Source organism: Girardinichthys multiradiatus, chromosome 13 (assembly GCF_021462225.1).
Source record: "Girardinichthys multiradiatus isolate DD_20200921_A chromosome 13, DD_fGirMul_XY1, whole genome shotgun sequence".
In the NCBI taxonomy this organism is placed as follows: domain Eukaryota; kingdom Metazoa; phylum Chordata; class Actinopteri; order Cyprinodontiformes; family Goodeidae; genus Girardinichthys; species Girardinichthys multiradiatus.
In genome coordinates, this window is record NC_061806.1 from 41,684 (window position 1) to 64,415 (window position 22,732).

General features: G+C 41.0%; 1 protein-coding gene across 6 annotated transcripts in view; it reads right to left on the minus strand.

Moving 5' to 3' along the window:
- Window positions 1-8,481: 8,481 nt before the first annotated feature.
- phactr4a (phosphatase and actin regulator 4a) overlaps window positions 8,482-22,732 on the minus strand; it is a 41,781-nt gene continuing 27,530 nt past the window's right edge. For 5 of the 6 annotated variants that reach the window (XM_047383689.1, XM_047383688.1, XM_047383690.1 and 2 more), the window contains 10 exons: window positions 21,953-22,426; window positions 18,150-18,281; window positions 17,141-17,696; window positions 13,486-13,727; window positions 13,121-13,292; window positions 12,829-12,884; window positions 10,584-10,645; window positions 10,357-10,494; window positions 10,031-10,107; window positions 8,482-9,449 (listed from right to left, as the gene is read on the minus strand). In XM_047383689.1, coding sequence (XP_047239645.1) covers window positions 9,434-9,449; window positions 10,031-10,107; window positions 10,357-10,494; window positions 10,584-10,645; window positions 12,829-12,884; window positions 13,121-13,292; window positions 13,486-13,727; window positions 17,141-17,696; window positions 18,150-18,281; window positions 21,953-22,426 — 1,925 coding nt within the window. In that variant the 3' untranslated portion in view covers window positions 8,482-9,433. The remainder of the gene's footprint in view (window positions 9,450-10,030; window positions 10,108-10,356; window positions 10,495-10,583; window positions 10,646-12,828; window positions 12,885-13,120; window positions 13,293-13,485; window positions 13,728-17,140; window positions 17,697-18,149; window positions 18,282-21,952; window positions 22,427-22,732) is intronic. The other variant, XM_047383691.1, reaches the window with a different exon arrangement.

Here is a 22,732-nt window from a genome sequence, read left to right on the forward strand (position 1 = left end):
TAGACCGATTACTTATTAAAACAGATCTAAGACAATGATGGGTTCCAGTCATTTGGTGGCTTTGAAATGCAATAATACTCAAAATTTCTACTCTGGGGACACAGATTGGGGTTGAAGAGTTTATTTTTGGAACCAAGGTTAGGATTTTTATAACAGAATCAAGACAAGTAAAATCCTTTATTTTAGGAAAAGAAAAGAAATAAAGGCTCTCTTAACAGTAAGAAGATGGTCGGCTCAAACTCAAGTCTCCTTGTTTGATTTCTTAGGGTTTAAAGATTAAAGGAATACATAGGAGTACAAAGGTACACAAGGTGATTTCAGATTACTAAGAGATAAAATATTGGAACATTTATCAGCATTTGGATTATTAAAGAGGGGTTCTAGTAATAAGTTTTCCCCAACTCTCAAAATTTAAATAGCCAAATTAAAGAAAATGATGTTTGTTCTTTTTGAAACACTATGTGGGAAAAAGTCCAGTTTGGAGACAAGCTTCTTATCTTAATTTCTGATTAAGTCAAACACTGCAGTTTTGTTTAGTTTGGGTATACCATAAAAATGTCAATGCTGACTTTTCTAATTTCCCCTCGGGGATCAATAAAGTATCTTTGAATTTGAATTGAATTGAATTAAAATACTTCTTTGCATTTAACTTGAAATTCTGCAATACAGCTGCGATCAAATTGAGTCAAACAAAAAGAGAATTATAACAATAACTCTCAGGATTGTAGTTATTATTATAGAGTTACAGTACAAAGAATTAGCAAAAGGTTTCAGCATCAGTAAATTTGGATTCATTTAAGAGAAAACTGTTGCTGTGTTTCTAAATACTTTGAGATTTTTTGGACTATGTGCACTCATTTTTAAAAAAAGGATCCTGAAGATTATCATAACAAGATTGATCAATTACAGCATTAAAAGATATGGTTGAGAAAACATATTCTGAAAAGAGATTGTTAAAAATTTATTTGAATTCTTGAAGCTTCAAATTTGGTCATTTGTTTTTCTTTGATATTTTGTCTTTGTTTTGTTGGAATAAATGTTTGTTTATATGTTGCATGAAACAATAATCCATGTTTAGAATAATGTTTCTAAATCCCAGATTGATTAAAACTTTGAGTTTTCAGGAGAGTTAAGAAGCAGCTTGTTTCTGAGGTAGGTTCATGTTAACAGTTTTGTAGTTTAAGTTACACTAATGTGGGATGGGATGAAGAAACTGTGGGTCCGCCCATAGGCTGTCAATCAAAGGTTAGTTCTGCCTGACTCCGCCCACCTACCAGGTTGGTTCACGCCTTTGTTGTCATGGTAACGCTCAGCACCTCCCTTCCTGAGTTTTAACATTGTTTAAGAGACAATAGAATCAAAATGCTTGTAGTGATTGTTGCCTTAAAAACATGTTTTTTTTTGTATAATGATTAAGGATGTAGCATGACTTTTAGATTTATGTGTTTTATTACTAAAAGGTTAATGAAATAGTTTAAACTAGTTTGAAGAATTAGTTTTGCATGCAGAATCATTGGTGATTTATTAGATTGAAAGTTTCCCTGGTACCATTAAGCTAACTGACAATTCAAGATATGCAAGAGTAAGGAATATATTTTTGATACAGAATCTGAGTCATGACTTTATACTTGGTGGGAATTATTTATTAGATTCGAATTTGTAGGGTTTATGCATCAGAATTACATTAGATGTCCATTAATCTAATACTCATCTTTATACAAGACAAATCAGGATGATATGTGACTAATTTCTAAGTGAAATATTGATGAACTGTACAACAACTGAAATTTGTGTTTAGTTGTTAATGGAACTGAATTGCAGGTAAAAACATCTGGATTTTCTTTATGTTGCTTTCATTAAATTCATAGTGACACATGGTTATGTCAGAATTCATTTCTTTGGTTCCATGTAATGTGATCTTGATTACTAGAAAATTTTTGTTCAGACTTTTTGCTGAATTGTCGCATGGGTTGGACCCTGCGCCAGAAGAGGGGAATGTCAGAATAAAGTAACATGGGGTTCCAAAAGTTTAGCTCTCATGGAAAAAAGGGTAGCTCAGACCTCCAGTGAGGACTTAGTGACAATGCGAGAGAGACGTTGTACTTTGTTTCTATAAATGGTGCATAGCTCCCTAAGACCACATTATGAAAACCTCTCTGAAATTATGGTGTTGATTCTTTTGTGAAATTTTACATCTCCACAGATTAGACCATTTTTGAAATTATTTGTGGGTATTCTGAAACTATGAAATATTGACCTGTAATCAGACCTTCCTCAAACATCATGTCACATTTTTGATATTCAGAATATTTAGCTGATGGTCATTGCTAGTATATCAGGTGAAGTCAGAAGATCAATTCTTTTGATTTTGTTGGATGTTTTGATGAAGTTCATGTAGTTAAGCACTTAGGTTTGAGAATGGGACTTTGAATTGAAAATTAGCCAAGTGTTGTGAAGGTTCTACCTATTGTTCTCACTTATATGAGATTGAGACAAAGGACAGAGGCTAATCTCAGTCCTTTTGAAGTGCTGTGTGGCAGGTCTCCTAATTTGGACATGGGGATATTGCCAAGAAAATTTTCTTCCACATCTTTGTGTGAAGATAGGATGTTGTTTTACTGTCAAAACCTGTCCACTGTGTTTTCTCAAGTTTCACAGATGGTGAAGGCTGCATTACCAGAAACAGCCACTTCCACCCTCCAGTCCTTTATTCCTGGCGACTGGATTCTGCTCAGAGAATTTAGGAGAAAACACTGGAAGTCCAGGCGCTGGAATGGCCCATATCAGATCCTACTAGACACCCAGGAAAGCTGCAGGAAAGCTCCAGCTCCTCCAGCTTCATCTGGCTTCCAGGACACAAGTCATCTTTCAACTGGATCATCCACGGCCTGAAAGGTGTGAGGACAGCGGACCACCACAAGACAAAGAACTGTAAGCTGATCACTGGCGAGTGATTGAAGAGGTGGTTGAAAAACACTGTTCTTACAAGGGCACAATAATCCCTTGGGCAGTGCCACGTTATTTCAGAATCTACTTAAGGCCATCGCATTGCCTGAAAGTTAGAAATCATAAGGTCATTTGCCTCACTGCACACACACCACAGTGAGAGATTCTTTCCTCCCACTTTGACAGCGAAACTGACTCTGAGGAAGAAATCTCGGATGCTTTTATCTAACTTTTATGTTTATTGCTTGATATCTATCATTATGGTATTATTACAAGTTTGAATGTGTTCATTTCCACCGTTGTTTAGTTGGACTATGGAAGCCTAACTTCTAGCAGGTTAGAGTTCCTGTTTCTAAATATATTTCTAGAGGAGCTTCCTACGACCGCCCACCTGTACCAGACTGGTGACAGGGCAGCTTGAAGCCACTCAGGAGAGACAGCAGGATTTTTTGTTTTTTAAGTTTGTTTATAATTTGTTTTCTTTGGGAAAAACTGTTTGCTTTCTTTACCAGAAGAAAGGACATTCCACTTCAAGGTCACGATGCAGCTATATGGAAGATGGTCTGTTCTGATGCTAATGATTGGTATTGCAAGTATTTTTTATAACTCTTGTGTTCATTTTGGGAAAGGTACAGCAAAGACAATGTGTGGTAAATCTGACTAATAATATTCATCAGCAGATTCGAAGAGAGATTCATCACTTTTCTGACTACTATGATCATACTGATAATGTTTGGTGGCAACTGATGCATCAAAACTGTGAGGAATTATATTGTAAGGCAAAGCAGAAATGTTAGTAGATTTTCTAGTGAGACTAATTTAACGTGTGCTTCTACAGGAACTCTTTATAGATTTCGGGGTATTAGAAATCCGATTAAAGATCCAGATATTTGTATTACACAGGAGGAAAGCACACCTTATTTCCTTGGAAAGACGGTGGGTTGTAAAACTATTATACCAGTTTCATGTGCCTTGACCCACATGAATACATCTAGACCTTGTCCTGTCAGGACTGATCCTTATAATATTTCAGAATCTTTGGCTCCAGATCCTTTTGTGTTAACTCTTAATCTTACAGCCTTACCGAATGGAAGTCAATTGTATGGCCAGGCAGCTAAATTAACCAGGGTTCTTGTTACTTTTCCTAGTAGAGATGGGTTCTCGTGTCCTAAGAACATGGTTTGGATGTGTGGAAACAGATCATATCTGTATCTGCCTGCTAATTGGTCTGGAGTATGTTATCTAGCTCATTTACTACCTACAGTCACGACTTATGATTCAATCAGCCCATTATTAGAGAGGAAGACAATGCTCAAACGACAAAAGAGAGCTAGGATCCCACATTGGAAAGGCATTTTGGGTACAATGTTTCCTAGTTATGGTGCTGCTAACGCCGCCCATAGGATTAATGAGTTGTCAGTTGAGTTAGAAAATCTTACTGCTTTATCTGAGTAAGGTTTCACTGTTCTGACTAAGGAGCAGCAAGCTATAAGAACGATGAGTTTGCAAACTAGAATGGCTTTGGATTATCTGTTAGCTGAGAGGGGTGATGGTTTTGAAGAATTTTCCTTTAGTTGTGATTATCTTGTAATCAGAAGAAGGGAGTGTGATGGAAATTCTTGCAGTAAGCATTTCACAGTGTATGACCTTTTTTATCTTACTCCTCAGAACATCTGTGTTAGAGGAAGAAGCTGTCAGAAGTTTAATGGTTCAGACCTATCTTTAGGACAATGTCAGGAAGGGCAGTTAGGTCTGTTCCTAGATAACCTTGTCACTGCTGAACTGACGAAGGGTTGGGGTCATGAACACAGACTCTTTGCAGTTGAGATAACACTGTCATGTTCTGGTATAAATACTGTGTGTAAATGTTGATCGGGGCTCTGTTTCAACTGACTTGCTTGGTGACAGAGTCATTCAAACGCTGAATGCCTTTGAATAAAACTTATAAAGACAAAGTCCGGATTTTCTCTTGTTATGAGTCAACTTCTACCCACTTTGATAAGAAAATTTCATAACAGCTGTTACCCCCATTTCTGGCTGTGCTGGAATTAGGTTAGGCAATTTATTTTGAAAGTTCCAGAAAAGTTCTTACTGGCCTTTCATTTTGTAACGCATTGCTGGGTTCCTAGACATAGCTACTGGCTGAGCTTCTACTGTGACTAACTGTATGTGCTCTCTTTCATCATATAGACTTGAAAACTGCTTAAGAGTTTATCTGCTTAGCTGTGTTTCCCCCCTAGATGATGTAACTAAATGAGCTACTACTTTCATTATCTTTTCTTTAAAATTGAAAGTATTCCTGGATCAGGGCTTCTATGTATTTCTTTTTATGTGTGTGTATGCTATGTCTTCTCAAATCCCCAGTCAGTCATGGCAAAGGAAGATGGCTGCTCATACTAAGCTGGAAATTAGCTGGAAGTTTCCTCCATTTAAAGGGGAGCTTTTCTGTCTGCTGAACTGCACAAAGTAATGTCCATAAAGACATGCACGAGTGAGTTTCGTGTTAAGAGACTTAACTGATCTGAACTGAGTTCTGATCTCAACTCGATATAACACATTTGGGAAAAATTAGGAGAGGGACTTTGAGATGAGTCTTCTTGTCCAACGTTTGTGTCTGACCTCACAAGTACTCTCCGGAAAGAATGTGCCGATATTTCCCTAAATACACTCCTGAACCTTGTGGCCAACTTTCTAAAAGCACTGAAGCCATTGTAGCAGCAAAGGGTGGGCCAACACCAAATTGGATGGTGTTTAATGGGACATTAATAAGAGTTTATATATGTGTAAAGGCAAAAGGCCCAATATTTTTAGCAACATGTTGTATATCTGTAGTTTATGAGTGCAGAAAACAGGGTTTCTGCTAGTTAATGTAAAATCAGTTGAAGACTTTTTTTAAGACCATTAAAATTAAACCGTTTGAATTGATGACAGGTTTAGCTAATTACTAGAATCCTCCATTTGAAACCCAAATCTCTTTCAATATACTCTTTTTCCATGACAGAAGAGGAGGAACTATATAATGTAACATGAAAGTACCTAAAATTTTCAGAACCAGGATTATTTTGGGAATGAATGTTTTGAACAGGATTTATCGCTTCTCTGCATCGTTGGTTTTGTAGTTTTTTCACAGCATAAAACACTCAAAGACATTCCCGAAGTGCCAGACATACAAATCATGGAACAAATGAGGGCTTCATGTGCATTACTCAAAACGACTTAAAAAAACAAAACATGCATGACTAAATATTTAAGACACAGCTAAAAATGTTTGGACCTAATACATAACAGACCTAATATGAAAGGGGTGTATTTATGTTTAAGGTCTAAAATTCCAATGATTAAAGAGCTTTTAGAAACTCTGACAAATTGTCATATAATACCTAGCCTATCATAAATTAGTTTATTCACAAATCTCCCTAATCCAATAAATGTCATCCCAATGCACATACCAGGTCCAATTAATATGCAGTTATATACAGTTCAGTTTAGTCCAAATTTACTGCAGACCAATCAAAAGTCAAACTGTTGAACTGACTAAAAGTCTGTTACTTTTTATTTGGCTTTTGTGGCTGAAAGCTAAGCAGAAGTACTTATAAAATCTGCTTCTCTGGATGTTTTTAGGCCAAATGTAATTATTCCCACACAGGTTCTGCAGAGCAAACAGTCAATGTACAGATGAGTACAGTTAATGAGCGACCGCACGTAAACACTAGATGTAAAAACTTCAATCTTGGAAGGCCGTCTGAAGCCTTATCATCAGCACAGGTAGAGCAGGAGTCTCTGTGTTCTCTGATAGAGTCCTCTCTGTGAGAACACAGAGAGGATTCAGAGCAGCACCGACCGCATCTCCAAAGACATTACAGACACCATTCAAACATTCAAAGAGAAAGAAAAATTATGTCAATGAAAGAACAGGCAGAATCCTTCTCAGCAGCTTTTTACAAGACATTTAAAAGGTTTTCCCCAAAAGTTACTTTCCTCCAAAGTCTCATACAACATCCAGGCTTATCTGTTTTTTTCTCAAAATCAGTCATCCAAAACAAGACAAATATAGTGTCAGGTAAAGACTTAAGGTAGATTATTTAACAGTCTTCTGCCTGTTTTGCTGTTTAATTTTACATATCAGTCAATCCTCCTTGATATTCAGACCCAGTTCAGCTCTTTTTCCACACATCGCTGCTTTTCCTGCTCTCTCCAATAGATGGCGCTGTATTTTGGTGAACAGATTGATCTTTTTAAAGCAGCTGGCATGATAAGCTTCGTTGAAACAGGATTTAATATTCAGAATCTGTCTTTATGTTAGCTCTAACATGGTAGAAAGGTAGGGATGAAATTTCAACAAATCCAACAGTAAAACGTTCAGGAAATAAATTAAAAACAGACAACAGAATAGTTACATAAGTGGATTTCAGGAAATACAATTTTTCAGGATTCCCAGATTACGTTTTACTTTCATCATTCTTGTTTTGCAGAATTAAAAAAAAGATCTTGTTAAATCATACAGAGCAATCTTGATTTGACCCAACAAGGAATTGCAAAACAAATAAACATTTTGTATTTTACCACCACAAACTATTCCGTTTGAGGTATGATCAACAGAAAGTAGTTATAATTGTACTGTGAATTAATCTATTCACTCTGAATAATAATCTATCAAGTTTAATATGTTAGCAAAAAAAAAATATCTAATAGGTCTTTTCCAAAACTATTCCCTGACGGTATACAGCTCTATCCTGTACTGGATGGAGCTGTACCCTGTACCACCAGAGGGCGCTATTTTGCAATTTATTTCTACCTCAGTGGGTAGATTTCTGTAGCATTTCAATGTACACTTCAGAGAGCCATAGAATTATGTCTTTATAATAATTGCTTTGGGTTTGCTGTCGACTCCTTTCAGTGGAATTACAGTAAAAGCCTCAAGAAAATATGGATTTTCCACAGAACTGGTGATAAAAGCCCATCTATATTTAATGGTATCCAGTTATGATGTTCCCGTTTCTGAGCTTCACAATGATTGTGAGACATCCATCCAAGCAAGAAAAGAACTAAAGACAATAACAAGAAACAGCATTTTGACAATGGTACATGGAATAAAGTCTGAAAATACAAATTTCTTTCCATTGTCTTTTTTTTTTCCCAGACTTGGAACATACAGAAATCAAATTCCAATCTTCATAGAAACCATCATTATTTCACAGGCTAAAACAAAGATCTTTTGATAATTTGTCATTTGGATCACAAATGCTCTTCTTCCTCTCTAGCTTTTTTAAAGTAGTGAAGCAAACCCAGGACGTAGAAGCTTCCCAGCACACAGAGAGGAAGCTGATTCTGGAACAGACTGCTGAATCCTTTTTAAACTCCAAGGTGTTTAGATAGGAAGTTTTAGTCCAGTTTGCCCGATGACTGACTCATGGCTAATTTATCCAACACTGCCCTCATCTGGCTAGTTTAAAGCCACTGCATTTTCTAAAAAATACAAATCCCCAAGAGAATCTAACGAATATCCATTGAAGAAATAAAAGACAAACAGGAAGCTATCAGAGATCATTGATTTTTATTTCCTAATTGGATCATTCACTTATTCAGTGTGTTTTCAAAAGACACAGCTTACAGGCTCTGTATCAAAAAAAGAAAAAGGATCTGTACCATTAATGCTCAGAAAATACATCAGAGAAATACTAAACAATTAAAACACGTCAGCATTTCAGGTCAGTAGTTTACAATATAAAGTCTTTCAAATCTACATTAATGTTTTATACAACTGCATCCAGCTATGGAGCAGAATATATAAAGTACCATAAAACAGGCAGGAAAATAAAAATATGTACATTTTCCTGCTTTCAAAATCTCAAATATAAACACAGAAATAAAGGCTGTTAAGTTTCCAAACACCCAGTTAGGAAACATAAGGTGCCTTATCAAAAATAATCTAGTGATATGGGATTCAGGAGAACAATCTGTGCGGCTAACAAAAACAGTAAAATGCACCTGCTTGCTGTTAGGATCAGAACTCAGCGGCTGATTCTAACAAGTCTTTCACAAGTCACCTGAGCCAGATATCAGTGTGTGTTTGAGAGGAGTAAGGCAGAACAGTTTCATGGTACCATGAGCAGTTTCAACACCAGCTAGTTATGCTTCTGTGCTCCATCTTTGGCTTTTGAAAGATAGAGCAGCATACACATGAAGGCATGAGAGGAGCAATAACCTTGTCTCTGGTTCAGTCAGAATCCCGAGGGAGGAGGGAGTGATTTGTGGACATTTGTATGTACGCATCAGGTGGTTCCAACACCGACTGGAGCCACTATCTCCTGCTGTCACTGCCATTCGGAGACTGAGCCGTGGCTGAGCCCCTCGTCTTGGCCCCACTCACCACCGCAATCTTCTGCTGAGGCAGGTCACAGGAGGAAAGTGGACAGACAGGGCACAGATGGAGCTGTACCTGCTGCTTCACAGTTTATTTAAGTGCTTTGCCCGATGATTCAAGAAGCTAGGGTCGGTGGTATCTGGAGGAGAGAACAGACATAAAGACCTCATTTTAAACAGCTCTGATATGAAAATATTCACACTGTAGTTTGTTTTCCTCATTCTGTCCCATTACTTTCACAAACTCCAGTGCATTTCGTTTGGATTTCATGCGACAGATCAACACAGTAGCGCATAAAAGCATGTTCTTTTAGATTAGGTCTGGCTTAGCTCAACCAGGGATTAGATTTGTCCCCCATTTTTCTTTGGAAAACCAGAGCTGCACAAAACACTGAAACACAATGATCATAGATACCCTAAAACAGTAGCAGCTGTAGCTGCAGCAAAAGATGCTTCTACAAAGTATTCACTCGGGATGGCTGAATACATGTGCATGCCACACTTTTCAGATTTCTTTTATTCGTAGTAGAAAATGCTGAAAACTACACATTGTTTTCCTTCCAATTCACAATTATGCACTCCTTTGTGCTGATTTATCACATTCAAGTAGCAATAAAATACACTGCAGTTTGTTGTATCGAGACAAAAGGGTCTAAATACTTTTGCAGGAGCAAAGCACAGCTGAGGTGAATTAAACAAGAAAGGTGTGAGCTAGCCTCACCGGGTGAAGATCCTGCTGTCTTCGTGAACCTCCATCTCTGTGCTCTTGAATTCGTTGAGCTCTTTGCGGATGGCAGCCTAACAGGAAGAAACATGCAATCACTGAAACAGGCCAACAAAATCAAACGGGATGCATGATCAAAGCAGATTTAGAACATTGTAGCCAGAATTTCAAATAAATACTTAGTTTTCAGAAGCATCACATGTGACTGTACTGAGTTCGACCCAAAACAACAGGTGCGTTTCTTAGATGCTTCCTGAACACTTGCCCAATCCAAGAGGCGGCTGTTAAAACCCAGCAGGGCCTCTCTGAACGCTGGGTCTCACCTTGTCAGCAGCAGTGAGCTTGGTCCACGGTTTGTCTCCTCGCCGGTCATAGTCTTCAGCGTGGGTAGACTCGACATACTCATGGAAGCGCAGGATCTTCCTGGCCTGCAGCTCAGCCACTGTGGGTCTCTGAGACAGCTGAGAGTGGAACGAGAAGGAGAGTTTTCAGTCCATTTCAGAAGAATAACTGTTGAATGAACAATGCAGCTACATCACCACATCCTGACCTTTCTCGTGAGCCTCCGCTTGATCTCGGATCGCTCCAGCCGTCGATCCATTTCGTTCTTGGCTGTGGGAAGAGAAGACATTTCATGAGAACGGGGAAAACGGAGCGGCCAGTGAGCTGGATTTCACCTGAGCTGCCATAATGAAAGTCTTTAGGCACTGCCAAGCTCGGCACAAGGTGCTATGTTGTTCTGATCTCAGCTAAGTGGACAAGCAAGATGCAGCAGCGAGGTTTGAAACCTGGATCAGAACTTCCTGAGAAATTCTGAGTTCTTGGTTTATTAATCCAGTCTGTGGGTACACCACTCACTAAACACCATTTATGCTGCTTCACACCAGAAGATTTAGACATCTGAACTGTGCAGTAACATGTAAAAGATACTATCTAGTAGCGTAATGTTTTCACTAGCAGATGATCAATGATAATTAAAACTGGGTAATAAAGACTGGATTTCCACTGCAAGGATTCTCCAATTACTGTTTTTTTTTTTAAAGCCCACTGCAAACCTGCTAATTCTGCCTTGTATGTATTTGGGTCGATGACAAAATAAGACGCACAAGAATCAAGCTGATCAGCAGCATCAGTGAACGTACCAGGGCTCTGGAGGAGCGTGTGTGATAGAACAGCTTCAGAACACACACTCCTGCAGCTTCTCCACTGAAGAGCAGCTCATTCAACACAGACTTTGAGACGTTCCATTTCTAATGTTGGAACCCCGTCAGAGAATGCGTGCTGAACGCCTAAGAAGACGGTGTGCTCTGCGTACCCGGTCCCACATGCCCGGTGTTGTGACAATCAGCTGGCCAGGTATGATTTGTGTATAACGTACACCTTTGCTATCGAATACGGTGGCTTGTTAGGTCCAAAGAGACGTACGTTTTCTGCAGTCGGTTCGGATAGGGGCCGGTTCGTATTCAGACCATAAGGCAACCGCACCAAAGTCCGTTTGGAAGCGGACCGAGACCACCTCAAAAAGTGGGTCTCGTACCGGTTGTTTGGTCCGGACCAGGGGGGGACATAAGGTCCGGACCAAGGGGGGAAACAAACTCTGGTCCGTTTAAAGCGGACCAAAAGTGGCAAGTGTGAATACACCCTAAAACTGTTTGCCATTGACCCAGCAGCCCACAGAGACTGCAGAACTGTTCACTGCACTGCCTGTGGTTGATTGAGTGACATGATGGTGTAGTGTCACAAGTTTCACATTACTACCATGAACACAGCTGCAACAACACAGAAGCACCTTCTTGGCTATCAACCAAGCAGGCTGAAGTGAGGCTGATATTCTAAGGATGCCAGTTATCAGCCTTATCTATCAGTTGACCAATACTGTGGCCAATCTCAAATATTTGTCTGCCTATCTTCATCCAACTTTTTCTCCAGCATCCCATCATTGCAGACACCAGGGAAGCTTTATTTCAGCATTTTTCAACAGAAATAAGATATGTTGAGCGCTATACACTCAACTCCTCTGTGGTGTAAGGTAAACGTAAATACCACTGATACAGACAATAATATGCTAGCATGAAAACGTAGCGGCCTTTAGCATTCAACCAGCCCCAAATCCTGTTTTTATAGCAGCAGCCATGCAACCACACATAGGTGTGTCGATGGGAGTCCATCCTACTACGAACCAGGTCCGCTTCTATGGTGTGTTCAAATACAACTAGTACACTGGACTGTCTATATATCACAACTCTAACCGATTTAAACATCCCTTTAGTATCAAATTCCAAGAATTCCTAAAGAACTGTCACCATTTTAACGATTTTATTCACAAACTCAATCCATCAGATTATTAATAAAATTTAACATTAGACTGTTGAATAAAGTAAAAAAATATATATATACATTTTCTTTTGTCTTGACTGAAACATACTGAAAACACAGCGACACATGACTTTACCATTACAGCCCTACTCACAGATGCTGAAAATAACTAACTTTGAGTCTTCTCCACTTAGTAACAGCATCCACATTGAAGAGTGTTATGAGTTTAAGTTGGTGGCACTTAGTATTATACAGTAAGTGATTGAAAAATATCTAATTTTTTTTAACTTCATGAAAAGAACTGTTATTAAGTGCCCTAAAGACAAATAATAAAAAAATCAGGAGGAATGAAATTCTAACCAATGTTGTTCAATGAATTCACTGAGGAACAATTAAATGGAAAGTGTCCCCTTGACCTTTTTGGGCAGATGACTGGCATATTTATATGCACTGTGAAAGAGAGCCAGAGCGAATCTCACCTTGAAGAATGTTTCTCTGCTCCAGCTCCTCCACTGTTGGTCTCTGACTCAGCCGCCTGAAAATAAGCAACATGTTTACCTGTCATTTCTAAAAGGAAGCTAGTTTATCGTTTAAGTCATCAGTTCAATGAGAGATGCAACATAACCTCGCTGCATCTCTGATGTAGATGAACTACAGTATACAATCAGGTGGAATCAAGGAACCAGCAAAACATTTTCTCTTCCCTGCTCTGCACAGTGACTGGGAAAAAGAGTTCCCTGTCCTGTGGCTAATGGGATGTGTGGGGTTTACCGTGTGAGCGTGGTACCGATCTTGTTCCTCAAAGCCTCCCACTGGTCTCTGTTGCCCCAGCTCATCCCTTCGCGGTTTCCCTGAGCTTCCCTTTGTTCTCGATCCTGCTTCTCTTGTTTCTCCAGCTTCAGAGCCACTGTGTCCTTTCTCTTGACACGGCTCACCAGCCCACCTGTTGTACATGAGACCCCATATTTACACGGATGCATGTGAATCCATTACACTGTCACAACATACATTTATTAGCTCTTGTGTGTCTGAGAAAATTGGGTGTAGATGTTTCAAGATTTTCTAGGAAGCTTTTCTTCAACTGAAACTTTAAAGTGATGTTAAATAACACTAAATGCAACATGAGTGCTGCATACTTGGGGGGCCTTCCTCTTCCTCTTCATCCTCCTCCTCCTCGTCATCTCTGTACTGGATGGGGCCATCAGAGTCAGAATCCTCCTCGCTGTCCCCGTGGCCCCCTCTTTCGGGTATGATGGTCACCCTGGGCTCTCCAATCAAGGCCCTCCTGCTGCGGGGCTCCATCTCCGGCTGCCGGGGCTTCCGCTGAGCCTTAAGCTTCTGCAGCTCTTCTTCCATGTCGAAGTCATCATCCTCCGGCCTGGGAAGACACAAAGACGTCAAGTGTGGAAGATAATTATTATTCGGTTTCTATACCAAGTTCATTTCGACTCCGAGTCAGTAACTCTGAAGCTTGTTCTTATAACCTCTTAGTTGTTAAAAAGACAATTACCTAAAATTAGCATCAGCAGTTCAAAGCTTTAGAAAAACCAGAGATCAAATTTTTCATCTAGAAACTGACCTAAGCAACTAAACTACAACTAAATATACATTACAAATACAGATCCATTAGTTCTTTTATTTTTCGTTTTCTGTTCAAACAATGCTGGGAAAAAAGTATCAAGCATGTTTTAAAATCAGACTAATAATAAACATAAAAAAGCAGTTTTCAAAACATGGGTTAAACCAAGAAAGGGGAAAAAAACCTTGCTGTGTGGGAAAAAGAAATCCCTTGCTTTTTATAAATGATGAATAAACAGTGATTAACCACATTATTTGTCAAGATGAGTTTAATTTCACTATCTACTAACTGATTACTAGCCCAGGGTTCTCACTCGGGCTCAAGGGTTTCTAGCCACCGAGGATAACTGCCACATCCAAAGTGATTTAGCCACAACCGGATTACAGAGTTGATTAAAAAGAAACTTGAATAGTTTAAAGTGAAGAACCTTAAGGATGACTTCTGGTAAAACAGGCAGTACCACAGAGCTGGTTGGTTAAAATAAAGTAACAAAGCCTGCTTCCATCTACATGCCTTGTGAAGTGGATCTGTGTTCAGCTGCAGGCAGCTGGGATCAGCAGTGTTCTCTAGGAGCCACAGGTTGGTTAGGATGGGAAAACTATCATACAGACCCCTACAGTCCCTCGTCTCACCCAGCAGATGCTCCAACCATCTGAACATGCTACCGACCCGTTCTTTACCAACTACAGGTCCTTCTCAAAATATTAGCATATTGTGATAAAGTTCATTATTTTCCATAATGTCATGATGAAAATTTAACATTCATATATTTTAGATTCATTGCACACTAACTGAAATATTTCAGGTCTTTTATTGTCTTAATACGGATGATTTTGGCATACAGCTCATGAAAACCCAAAATTCCTATCTCACAAAATTAGCATATTTCATCCGACCAATAAAAGAAAAGTGTTTTTAACACAAAAAACGTCAATCTTCAAATAATCATGTACAGTTATGCACTCAATACTTGGTCGGGAATCCTTTTGCAGAAATGACTGCTTCAATGCGGCGTGGCATGGAGGCAATCAGTCTGTGGCACTGCTGAGGTCTTATGGAGGCCCAGGATGCTTCGATAGCGGCCTTTAGCTCATCCAGAGTGTTGGGTCTTGAGTCTCTCAACGTTCTCTTCACAATATCCCACAGATTCTCTATGGGGTTCAGGTCAGGAGAGTTGGCAGGCCAATTGAGCACAGTGATACCATGGTCAGTAAACCATTTACCAGTGGTTTTGGCACTGTGAGCAGGTGCCAGGTCGTGCTGAAAAATGAAATCTTCATCTCCATAAAGCTTTTCAGCAGATGGAAGCATGAAGTGCTCCAAAATCTCCTGATAGCAAGCTGCATTGACCCTGCCCTTGATAAAACACAGTGGACCAACACCAGCAGCTGACACGGCACCCCAGACCATCACTGACTGTGGGTACTTGACACTGGACTTCTGGCATTTTGGCATTTCCTTCTCCCCAGTCTTCCTCCAGACTCTGGCACCTTGATTTCCGAATGACATGCAGAATTTGCTTTCATCCGAAAAAAGTACTTTGGACCACTGAGCAACAGTCCAGTGCTGCTTCTCTGTAGCCCAGGTCAGGCGCTTCTGCCGCTGTTTCTGGTTCAAAAGTGGCTCGACCTGGGGAATGCGGCATCTGTAGCCCATTTCCTGCACACGCCTGTGCACGGTGGCTCTGGATGTTTCTACTCCAGACTCAGTCCACTGGTTCCGCAGGTCCCCCAAGGTCTGGAATCGGCCCTTCTCCACAATCTTCCTCAGGGTCCGGTCACCTCTTCTCGTTGTGCAGCGTTTTCTGCCACACTTTTTCCTTCCCACAGACTTCCCACTGAGGTGCCTTGATACAGCACTCTGGGAACAGCCTATTTGTTCAGAAATGTCTTTCTGTGTCTTACCCTCTTGCTTGAGGGTGTCAATAGTGGCCTTCTGGACAGCAGTCAGGTCGGCAGTCTTACCCATGATTGGGGTTTTGAGTGATGAACCAGGCTGGGAGTTTTAAAGGCCTCAGGAATCTTTTGCAGGTGTTTAGAGTTAACTCGTTGATTCAGATGATTAGGTTCATAGCTCGTTTAGAGACCCTTTTAATGATATGCTAATTTTGTGAGATAGGAATTTTGGGTTTTCATGAGCTGTATGCCACAATCATCCGTATTAAGACAATAAAAGACCTGAAATATTTCAGTTAGTGTGCAATGAATCTAAAATATATGAATGTTAAATTTTCATCATGACATTATGGAAAATAATGAACTTTATCACAATATGCTAATATTTTGAGAAGGACCTGTAAATAAGACCATTCTATCTGACTGCTTAAACTGCATACTCTCTAAAGGAGTAGCAACTCAAAGTGTAAAACTACCATAGAAACAAATAAAACATTTTCTTTAAAGCACTGGACAACTGGCAACAAATATATAAATCCAGAAGTTGCATTCACATACTAAAACACATTAGGACTAAAAGTAGAACAATAGTTATATCAGTTCTAATGTTTGCACTCATAGCAATTTATTTCTTTGTCCCTCTTTGCATAAGCAGAAAAATGCCAACATTTGCAGTGGTGTGACCTTAAACAGGCTGTTCATGTACAAAAACCCTCCAATGCTGCTGAATTAAAAACAATTCACCAAATTGTGTTCACAGCAATGAAAGGACTCACTGCCACGAGGAAAATATAGTTTGAAAATACTGGAGTTTGCATGTTCTTCCAGTGCATGCGTGGGTTGTCTGCAGCTTCATCCCATAATCTGAAATACATGACTGTTGGGGTAACTGGTTTCTCTAGACTGCCTTAAGATGAGTGTGTGTGCATGATCTTGTCTCTTGTGTCTCCAGGTTGCCCTGTGATGGGCTGCTAACCTGTCCAGGGTGTACCCCGGTTCTCGCCCAATGAGCGGTGGAGATGGGCACCAGCTCCCTGCGACCTTGCGAGGATAAGTAGGTATAGGTAGATTAAGTAGGTAAATCAGAAGGGGACAAATACATTTTCATGGCACTGTATATTTAGAATGACTGCTGTGATTAATTCAAATTAAAAAATGACAGTTTGACTCCAATAAACACCAGCTTTACAATTTAAAAATCCCTCCATCAAAATAAAAAGAAACCCTAACCCAGAATAAAGTGCTGCAAACTAAACCAGCACCCTTCAATAAATGTTGGTCTCTAATTATTAAACACTTAGGTTAAGGCTTACTTACAGCCTGAGAGGTTCAATGAAGACCGGAAGAGAGTGACGTATGTTGCCCTCCTGCTCTTCGGGTAATTCTGGTGGTAGTTCAAAGAGCAGCGAGTGGGCCCTCTGGGAGCCCTTAGGGTTGGGCTGAGCTGGACCAGGGCTTGCCAGGGCCCTCTGAATAAGGATGTGTAGTGGTACAGGGGGAAGCTGGCTGGGAGGCTCCGTCGTTGGGCTGGGGGGATCAGTCTGTATGGCTGGCACAGCACCAGCGGAGGAGAAAATGGGTGGAGGGTGCAACCTAACCCTGGGAGGAGACGGAGGTATGTGGGGGGAAAGCGGGAGGACAGGCTCCGTGGAAGTCTGCGGGGCTGCTGCATACATCCTGTCCTCATTGCTTCCTCCTTTAGGAGCAGCAGGGGGCACCAGAGCAGGTGCGGGAGAGTTAATGGAAGATGGCTCTGAGGGATCTACAGGATGGAGCTTGGTGACAGGTGTCACCCTTTTCAGTGGGGTTGGAGGAGAGCGCTTAGCTGGAGCCGGGACTATAATCGGGCTGCTGCCAGGCTGAGAAAGCTCAGCTGTAGGATAAAAGGAGAAAAAAAGAAATTAGACTCTTAAAGATTGATGCTAGAAAAGAAAACCAAGTCACAATATGGAGATTTAGAAACAACCGTCACAGGAGTAAGGTTAGTTTCACAAAAACAAGCAACAACACATTAGTCAGTTTTAGTCAGTAGGAAATGGTCTCTTAGAGCAAAACTGTTCACAGGCAGGAGGTTAGGATGTCGACAGCTCAATTAAAGATGACATTCAGTTCATTCCAGCTTTTCCATGCAAGGCATTTTGGGTTCATTCAGAAAACATTAGTGGAACTAAAAAAAAAACCAATATAAACAATGAAATCGTCAGCAAAACCTATGCAGTGCATGTATGTAGTTATAATTGAGATGAGGTACTGCCATACGCCATGATATGATCAACACAACCAGCCTGCAGGCTTCAATAAGCTGGTTGGACTTCTGGCCGGGTACCTGAGCAGGTCTGGCAAGCCCTGTGGCGCAGGTACACAGGCAGAGAGAGGTAGAGGCCAAGCTCGCTCTGCCGTCTGAAGCCGTTCCAGTAACACGGCTGCCTGACATGAGAGGCCCTGTTCAGGGAGGAAGCTGGCAAAAATGAGTGGAGATGTCAGAGATGGTGCTTGGTTTACATTCCATGCTGGGAGATAAACATGAAAAGGGAAAGGGTGGGGGTGGTGGGGTTGGTTAGATAATGATTGTCTTTTACAGCGTCCAGAAGCAGAGTATATATCCACCACAAGATGATCAACACTATCTTTGAAACAGAGGCAGGAGCGCATTGTGGATCTATGATGACTTTTCTAACAACAACCCTCCCACAGGGTGATGTAACAGCTCACATTAGGTGAACTTTTGTTTTAAACAGATTTATCTGCCAATCACAACATCTTTTCACTAACTATTCACAGACTTGCCTGACTAAACCACAAACCTAGAAGCCTGATAATTTCAACCCAGGTTCAGAACTGAACAGACCTCTTGGATGAGAGGGGAAACCTCTTCACAAAACAGCAGTACTTACTAAGTACTTAGGAAGACTTTAAAATGGATATTCTCTGCCTAAAATGTGTCACATACATGAAACCCTTTCCAGTAACAAGGTTTAGAACTGCAGTCTCAGACAGCACAGGGTACCTGGCTATTTGAAACTCTGTGAAATTGTATCTGCATCTAGCAAACGGCAGAGGAATGTGTCACTGCGATGGAGTATTACCCAACTGGCAATACTGGGATGGGCTGCAAACACGTGTAGCTATGGCAAGCTAGGGCAAAGAATATTAAAAATAAAAAGCCAGTCAGTTTCTATCTGCCCTCCAGAGAAAAACCCTTGTGGTGTTGCATAAAAACAGTAAAAGCAAGCTGGAGCATGTCTCAGACAGCTGGATCAACAACTGACAAGTTGGAAAAAGTCCTACAGAGCAACAACAGCTCACAGCCAGGTGTAATTCCAGTTAACAGCTCACACTGCAAAGCACTACATGTTTGGTAATAAAAAAATGGGCAATACTTGAAAACTGACAGCCAACAGCAGCATATTATCAATGTTCACTCCAAACATCTGTAACGTCACGAATTGCAGTGATGTCATTAGCTGTTTCTATATCACTGTGTCAGACATTATGTATAATTCCTGACCAGATTTTGGACCACTCCTCCATACAGATCTTCTCCAGATCCTTCAGGTTTCCTGGCTGTTGCTGGGCAACACAGACTTTCAGCTCCCTCCAAAGATTTTTGATAGGGTTCAAGTTTGGAAACTGGCTAGGCCACTCCAGGACCTTGAGATGCTTCTTACGGAGCCACTCCTTAGTTGCCCTCGCTGTGTGCTTTGGGTTGTTGTCATGCGGTTGTTGGCCGAGATCTCCTGATACATGGCCCCATTCATCCTCCCTTCAATACGGTGCAGTCGTCCTGTCCCCTTTGCAGGAAGCATCTCCAAAGAATGATGTTTCCACCTCCATGCTTCAAGGTAGGGATGGTGTTCTTGGGGTTGTACTCATCCTTCCTTCTTCCTCCAAACACGGTGAGTAAATTTTACATTAAAAAGCTCTGTTTTGGTCTCATCAGACCACATGACCTTCTCCCATTCCTCATCCAGATGGTCATTGGCAAACTTCAGACAGGCCTGGACATGCGGTGGCTTGAGCAGGGGGACCGTGCGTGTGCTGCGGGTTTTTAATCTTCCGACATAGTGTTACCAATGGTGACCTTTGAGACTGTGGTCCCAGCTCTCTTCGGGTCATTGACTAGGTCCTGCCGTGTAGTTCTGGGATGATCCCTCACCTTCCTCATGATCACTGACACTCTACGAGGTGAGATCTTGCATGGAGCCCCAGTCTGCGGGATATTGACAGTCATCCTGAGTTTCTTCCATTTTCTAATAATTACCCTAACAGTTGCCTTCTCACCAAGCTGGTTCCCTATTGTCCTGTAGCCCATCCCAGCTTTGTGCAAGTTTCAATTTTGTCACTGATGTGCTTAGACATCTCTTTGCTCTTGCCCATATAGGGACAGGCTGGAGTCTGAGTGAGTGAGTAAGGACAGGTGTGTTTTCTACAGGTAGCAAGTTGAAATAGGTGCAACTCCTACAAGTGAGTAGAGGACATGAGGGCCTCTTAAAGATGGACAAATGGGACTGTGAGAGCCAGAATTCTTGCTTGGTAGGTGATCAAATGCTTATTTCATGTTTTAAAATGCAAATTAATTGTTTAAATATAATAAACTGTGATTTTCTGGATTTTTTATTAGACTCTGTTTCTCACAGTTAAAGTGTACCTACGATGAAAATTACAGAGCTCCCGAGACTGTATGTGAGAAAACTTGCTAAATTAACTGTGTATCAAATACTTATTTCCTCACTGTAGTACCAGTTCTCTTGGTTTTCTGCATGCTTCCACAGGTATTTTTGGTGATGAGTCTAAGTCTTTGAGATTCTAAGGCCTCCTTGCCATCACCCTATTCATTAGCTCTATCAGTTTTAAGGGAGTTTCTAAAAACTGAATGCAGATTAGAAAAAGTCAGCATTGCAAATGGCATTCAGAAGCAAAACAGTTTTTAAAGGTTCAGCAGGATATATTAAGACAACTGCATTCAGGGGATACTGAGAACAACAGAGTTTTGTGGAGAACAACTGTCATTTCTAGTTAATTAGGGACCAATTAACCTAACAGTCATGTCTTTGAACTGTGGGAGGAAGCCAGGGTACCTGGAGAGAACCCACGCATGTTCGGGGAGAACATGCAAACTCCATGCAAAAAGACCCCTGGGCCAGGAGTTGAACCCAGGACCTTCTTGCTGCAAGGCAACAGTCCTACCTACAGCGCCACCATACACAAGCAATAAATAGAAAACATCCAAAGAATTTGGTTGAGCTAACACAGCACCATGAGGAAGAACACTCCAAAGTTCCTCCTCAGTATATCTGTCAGTCTACAGAAACCTTAACTTATGCTGATTGCAACCACAGGAGGGCTGAATAATCAATAACACGGTTATATCGCTTTTCCCACAAACACACATTAGAAATCCTGAGGAACTGATAGCTTACATACACTTTCTTCACTGTTTGAAATCAACCCATGCAAACTTTGTAAATTAATTAATATGTGGCTGAGACGTCTAGCTTCTTCCATCCCAGTGCATTTTGTTACATCTATTTTAACAATGGTAAATAGATGAAGACTCACTGGGCATAAGCAGTCTTTAAATAATTATCGACAACTCTCTGTGAATGCTGGGAAGCTAAACAAGCATGATGAGGATTTGCTTTACTGAGCATGGCATCACTATAGGCTTTTCAGTTTTTATATTTTAGCTGAGCCAACACCCTAAGAACCAGCAACCAGGCAGCAGACACAGTGGACAGCACTGGGTTCTCTGTTAACCTTAAGTGGTTAAGACATTACTGGGATCATGTAACGGTAATTAAGAAAATAAATCAAGAAACTGAGATATTTTGTTTAATATTCAATTAGACATTCCCTTTCAACAAGCCTTTCTTTGTGGTAAATGTTATAGTACTGTAAAATCAGAAAACATTCTCTGATCATTTAGAAATATTTTCCCCTCACCTACAAAGTCATAATGTCTCACATTTGCACAAACAGCAGCAGTTGGGTTAGGGAGTGCGGTCAGGCAGTCCATGGCTTATGGTGAAGGTTAGATACCATTTGGACTGTCTGACAAACTTCAAAAGAACAAACAAATACAGACAGACCAAAGCAACCCATTATGGCAAGAACAGGAAAGAAACTCACCAAGGGCTGCAGGATTGCTGTTGCGGTTGGTGGGTTTAGGTGGAGGTACAGGAGGCTGCTTGGCGTGGGAAACGGCAGGAGGCTGCTGCGTATGGGGAGGGACGGGGGGCTGTTGGGCGTGGGGAGGGACGGGAGGCCTCTGTGAATGGGGAGGGACGGGAGGCTGCTGGGCATGGGGAGGGACAGTGGGAGGCGTGTCAGAGTCAGCTGAGGCAGCACCAGCAAGAGGCAGTTGAGGTGCGGCGTCTGCTACGAGGGACACTGTTCTTGGCGGCTTGGCAATAACGGCTTCAACAGTGGAACCGGAGGAGGAAGAAGACGAGGAAGAAGAGGAGAAGGAAAGTGTCGGACTGTTGGACTCAGAAAGACCAATGAGGAATTTAGGGGGAACCAAAGCTCGCCTGGGTATGGGTTTTGGCTGTTGGGAATCTTGCTCCGGATAGTGGTCAGGGGTAAATCGGACACCGACAGACTCTGCAGAGGCGTGGACACACACAAAGACACACAGTCATTAAAGGAGAGGTTGACAAGGCATTAAACACTGAGCTTTGAGAAATTATGTAAACAGGAAGCACAAAAAGGGTCGGTACACAAATCAACACTGAGGCAAAAGCTGAAACAAAGAGGCTGGCTTGTAAGATATTCAAAGCTTCTAGCCCTTTGGTCATTAGAGGAGGAGAGGTAATCCAAGGTGCACTCAGACATGAAGAGAGATCAAAGCAGAATCTTCTTGTTTTTATTTGAAAGTGCCTTCTAAAAGTATTTAGACCCTTTGAACTA